Source organism: Micropterus dolomieu, linkage group LG03 (genome assembly GCF_021292245.1).
Source record: "Micropterus dolomieu isolate WLL.071019.BEF.003 ecotype Adirondacks linkage group LG03, ASM2129224v1, whole genome shotgun sequence".
In the NCBI taxonomy this organism is placed as follows: domain Eukaryota; kingdom Metazoa; phylum Chordata; class Actinopteri; order Centrarchiformes; family Centrarchidae; genus Micropterus; species Micropterus dolomieu.
Window position 1 is genome coordinate 11,998,685 of NC_060152.1, and position 5,633 is coordinate 12,004,317.

Here is a 5,633-nt window from a genome sequence, read left to right on the forward strand (position 1 = left end):
CTATTTTAACATTTTATTGAGCAAGTGTTAATATGGAGACAGCATACTCAGATTTCTGCATACCGACTCACAGCAGTAATAGTAGCATATCCTACTTCAAAGATTTGCCGAAGTTGTGTCCTGCTGAGCTTGACTAATTCCTGGCCACACTCTGTGTAGTGAGTGATGAACAGCAACCTAATACAGTTATCCCATACAACAATATTTGAGCAGAATCAACAAAATCATATTAAAGTAGTAATTACGTGATTTAAAAAAAAAAAAAGCACATTTCCCCAAAGCATAAATGTAGTCCATTCTTTTGATTCTTGATAAAATGACTCCCTAAAGTATCCAAAGATTTCACATTGCTTCCATAATAGCCCCAAAATCTAGTGAAGCAAGAAACTTCAATTATTATGTTCACTCTGGACTTTTTGGTCTTTATTGACCTCTGGTTTTAAGAGCTGAATGCAAGAGTTTCCTCCAGTGCAATGATAAATCAAGAGCGACTGTTTAATTAATTCACCTCTCCAACTTCATCAATATTGGTCACCAGCGTTAGCCATGCTGCCAGTTATTTTGGTGTCATTTTTTATTCTGGACTGTCACTCTGTAGTAAAGTGTCAAAAAACTGGTCAATCCTGTTTCCTCCAGCTAAGGCACATCTTTAAAAAAAAAAAAAAGGTCCTCAACATCCTCTGCTGACTCTGAGAAAGCCAGTCATGCTTTTATCACATTTTAGTTCTTGCAATTTCTATTAAGCTATCAGTATTCAGAAAAGCCATTTCTCAGCTCTAACTTGTGCATCATGCAGCTGCAAGGCTTTCAATAAATGCAAAGACCACAAAACGCTTAATCTAGTATTTGTTCACTGGCAGCCTGCATGTTAAAAAGTTGGTTTTAAGCATTACCCAGTTATACTTATGACATTCTGTTATGACGTTCATTTCTGACATTAATCCCTTATACCAAATCTTAAAGTCGGCCTCATCATTTAAATGTTTTCTTAAAAAATATTTTTGTGAAGCTTTTATATTTTAGAAATCCCATTTAGTGTGTGTGTGTATGTATATATATATATATATATATATATATCTCATTTAACATCCCATACCACATAACTTTTTTCTATCCTCTTGATTGTCTGCCCCATTTTTATTATGTTTAAACTCTACTCATTGGCAGATTAAAATTTTTTAGTTTGACTTTTGTCTGACTGTTAAAGTGTTGTTCGATTTATCTTGCTTTGAAAACATTTTTTTTATTTGAAAACATTAATTATTTTCAGCTCTTAAGTCAACAGCCATCCCTCTGCTGTATACTGGCCCATCATGAGGTGTGTATAGCAATTTTTCCTGGAGCCAGATTCATTGGCGAACTATGGAGCCCAGGGCCAAAAATAGGAAACATCTTCTCATCAAAATTGTGTGTTAAAGTGACAAGGTGCTTTGCTGTCCCCCCATCCCAAAATGATACTTCTCCTTTATCCATATTCAGCTTGATGCGGATCTTTTCGGGACGCTGCTGCACCTGCAGCTCTGTACGCTCAGGTGTTAAGGCGGTGTACACCCCTTTGCTCAGTCCAATGGACCACACACCACGACTCGTAGAGACAGTGAACTTCTTTTTACGGGCTACTGACTCTTTGCACACTCCCACAATCCACTTGGGATTGTCACCAACAATGACATCCCATCTGTGTTTCCCAGAGGTGTAACCTTCAGCACCCAGGACAAACACACAAGGATCAAAGCGCTCCGGGTTGTCAGGGGTGGTCAGCCGCTCTGAGCTTTCCTTCACACTGGTTAGGTCAGGGCTCAAGGACAACCATGGAGATGCTGTGTTCGGGTTTAACACCACAGAAGCTGCATACACGAAGAGACAAGACACAACTATGTTATATTGCTAACATTCGTTGAATATACTGACAACGAATTTCAAGTCACATACAATGTTAATAGACTGAAGAATGCAGGTATTTTGTGTCAATATACAAGTCAGTGTTGCCCCAGACCAATGTTTCAAGTACACAAATACATTTTTAATGAATTTTAAGACACCACTGAGGTCATCAGAAATACTGTGTCCAGTCGCTGTTTAAAAAATTTAACAAACACACAATAATTGGTCCAACACAGGTACAGTATACGCTCCTAGTCCTTAACGTCACAGGCCATTCCCAAATCCTACAGAGGAATTTACTCACTATATTTAACATGGGCCTGCATGTTCTTCCAGACGTTGAAGCTCAAAGCACCAACATGCTTGCCCATATTCAAAAGAGACTCATCAGTTAGGCAAGGGTCTTCACGAGTCCACTGGGCTCTTGAGCAAAGACAGCAATATGTGAAGTTAACAAGAAACATTTGTAAATTGTCAAAATACAGCAGAAACCTTGATAAAGCAGATCTTCTGCAGAGTGGAATGGAGAAGAAAATGTGTAACTATTCAACCGTGCAAAAAATGTATTTGAAATATCCAACAATCAAGCAAATATAATGGGAAATATGTGGTGAAATGTACTTCCCAGTCTACTTTGCATTGTTTATTTACACTTTCACAATTAGAGATTAGGCAGCACAAAATATGTGTTTTTGCAACAATTCTGCAGTTACTTACTTCCTTTTTAAATTCTGGAAATTCTAAAACATAAAACAGATTACTTGAGATTAGTTTAATGCAATTTTTTTAAAGTCTTGAAAACACTTAAACATCTGAGAAAAAACATGATAATCTGATAAGTCAGTCTTATAACTGTGGGGAGGAGCTGCCTTCTCTTACCCGCAGGAGGGGTAGATCCTCATTGCCCATCTCTTTCTTCAGAGAATCAATGAGCTCCTTTAGATCAGTGATGTCCTTGTTTGTGTTGGTAATTAGCTCCTGTATGGCAGCAATCTTCTCCTCCTCCTCAGCAGCCAGGGCTCTTAGACGCAGAGCTTCTTCTGTAACAAGCGCCTTGCGGAGCCTCTCAAACTCCAGCTTGATCTGATTCTCCGCCTGCCCAGCTTGAAACTGCGTTAAACATGAGATGAGAGTTTACATATAGGTTACATATGGACAAAATAAAATTGGTGAAGTCTATAGTGTGTTGGATGTCCTGTACTGTCTTTTTATACTGTATGGAAGGTCCTGTTGCTCACTGAATACGGTCAGATGTGACAGTAACTTTACCTTGATGTATTGCACCGCGTTGTTGAGTTTATGAGTCATTTTCTTGTGGGACTCCACTTTCTTTTCAAAAATCTGGACTTTGAACCCCAGCTCCCTCTGCAGGATGAAAAAGCAGAATACACTGTGCAGGACAAGGTTTTTGGCAGCTTTGAATGGCAGTATTAGAATAGTAAGGAGTGTCATTTTGTGAATTTTGGAGAGTTAAGTAGAGGTTTTATGATAGGCAAGTGGAGAGGTGGTAGGGATTTTTGGATATCTTGTAATTCAAATCTGGCTTTAAGCACTGAATGTTGATGTACCACAGCTTGGAATGTGCCAAACATGTGAATAGTAATCGTTGTATTTAAACATGAATGTACATTCAGTTTCAGTATAACTTTATGGGGAAAACGTGGACTTAACATTACAGTAAGTACGTTTCTAGCCTCACTGTTGAGTATTTCAGTCAACAAAAGGTGGAGTCAAGTTGATCTTTTATTTCCTGCAGAAAAACTGTGCCATCGAGGAAAATGTGTTTTCTTCAGGAAGGAAATATCTGGCGCCACGCCCTGTTGATAACTGATCAGAGCAGTTTACCTTGCATATTGGCGCTCCCTCTTTCAACGGCCACAGCCTGTGTGTGTTGTGTAGAGAGACACAGTCCACACACACAGGCTCCTCATCCTTCTCACAGTAGAGCTCCAGGGGCTTCAGGTGCAGGTTACAGGCGTCCTCACTGACAGGTTTCTGATTCGGCCGCCAGTTGGTCTGTTTGAGGAAAGTCTCACAGGCGTTGCTGAGCGCACGGTTGGAGACGTCCTGCCCTTCCTCAAACTTCTCCCTGCACAAGGGACACTTCTTGTTGAACTGAAGACTTCTCTGCAGACACTCCCGACAGAAGCTGTGGCTACAAGGCAGCAGCACGGGGTCCCGGTAGATGCCCTGACAAACGGGACAGGTCAGGTCCTGCTGGAGAGGTACAGGCTCTTCCGACATGTCTTCATCCATACTGTCAGCCATGGCTTCACGGGCCCTCTTCAGTTTACTTTCGTTATTGACAAACCCCCAAACTGATGGATACACACAGGAAAAATGCGCACTCACTTGGCTGCGTGATAATGTCAATGCTTATAGGTTCTCAAAAATGAAGAAATAGTATCGGCGACAGGCTTATTAAGGAGCTACTGAACAACACAACATGTACGATCACAACGAGAAACAACTTCTGTGCCTCCTTTTCCGTTTGGACAGGCAGCAAAACTGATCAGGGTTTATACAACACTGCCTTCTAGTGGAGCTGGAGGTTGTAACAGAAAGTATTCTGAACAGATCTCACTGTAGCGTGGTGCACGTCTGAACCCGTGTGCACACCTGGCAGAGAGGGGGAAACAGTGTTACAATGATGCTATAGCTATGTGAATTAAGGCCACACTTTTACTACCCCATATACCATATAGCCTACTAATCATTTACAGGACATTTATTTGACATTGAAGTCACAAGTATGTCTATGAAGATTCTCAGTTATCCAGGTCATAGTTATCCAACGAAGGTTAAAATCAAGGGCAACTGGACTTGGTTGAAGATACTGGAAGATGTTTCGTCCCTCATCCAAAGGACTTCTTCAGTTCTGACTGACTGGCAGGGAAACTCAACTATTTAACCTCCGTGGGGTCCTTATCCCAGGTCATCGATACCGCTGGTTCGTTAGTGTTCCTTGTTGCTGTGACGACAGTCGTTAAGACTACCTGTGGCCAAGACTGAACGACCATCGTTGGTATCTTCACCTGAGGTCAATAGGTTACGTTTGTTGAGTTTCCTGGGAAGTGATGAAAGGACAGAATTGTAAGTGGGGGATAAGTGGTGGCGTAGACCCCCTCCCCTGTTCAATGACGGCTTCTCCACCCTGGTGTAGATGGCTTCCTTGACACCTCTTTCAAACCATCCATCTTCTCTGTCTAAAATGTGCACCTGGTGGTCCTCAAACGAGTGTCCTCTGTCCTTCAGATGTAAGTAGACTGCAGAGTCTTGACCTGAGGAGTTGGCCCTTCTGTGTTGAGCCATGTGTTTGTGTAGTGGTTGTTTCTCTGATACTCCAGACACGTATGGAATCACAATGTTGTTGCGTTTGAAAAGAAGGAAAAGAAGGTCAAACGCAACAACATTGTGATTCCATACGTGTCTGGAGTATCAGAGAAACTCAGGAGGATTTTCAACAAACATAACATCCCTGTGTTTTTTAAACCCAAGAACACACTAAGACAGATGCTGGTACACCCCAAAGACCGCACACCCAAACACAAGAAAAGCAATCTAGTGTATGCGGTCCAATGCAGTGAGGAATGCACAGACCTGTATATTGGAGAGACTAAACAACCACTACACAAACGCATGGCTCAACACAGAAGGGCCAACTCCTCAGGTCAAGACTCTGCAGTCTACTTACATCTGAAGGACAGAGGACACTCGTTTGAGGACCACCAGGTGCACATTTTAGACAG

The 5,633-nt window shown here is 41.6% G+C and overlaps 1 protein-coding gene across 1 annotated transcript; it reads right to left on the reverse strand.

Moving 5' to 3' along the window:
- trim35-28 (tripartite motif containing 35-28) lies at window positions 1-4,373 on the reverse strand. The gene is made up of 6 exons (XM_046044244.1): window positions 3,730-4,373; window positions 3,154-3,249; window positions 2,764-2,994; window positions 2,602-2,624; window positions 2,189-2,307; window positions 1-1,847 (listed from the first exon to the last, which is right to left on the reverse strand). Exons 1-6 carry the CDS (start codon window positions 4,150-4,152, stop codon window positions 1,312-1,314), a joined length of 1,428 nt encoding a protein of 475 aa, XP_045900200.1. The 5' UTR covers window positions 4,153-4,373; the 3' UTR covers window positions 1-1,311.
- Between the last annotated feature and the right edge of the window lie 1,260 nt (window positions 4,374-5,633).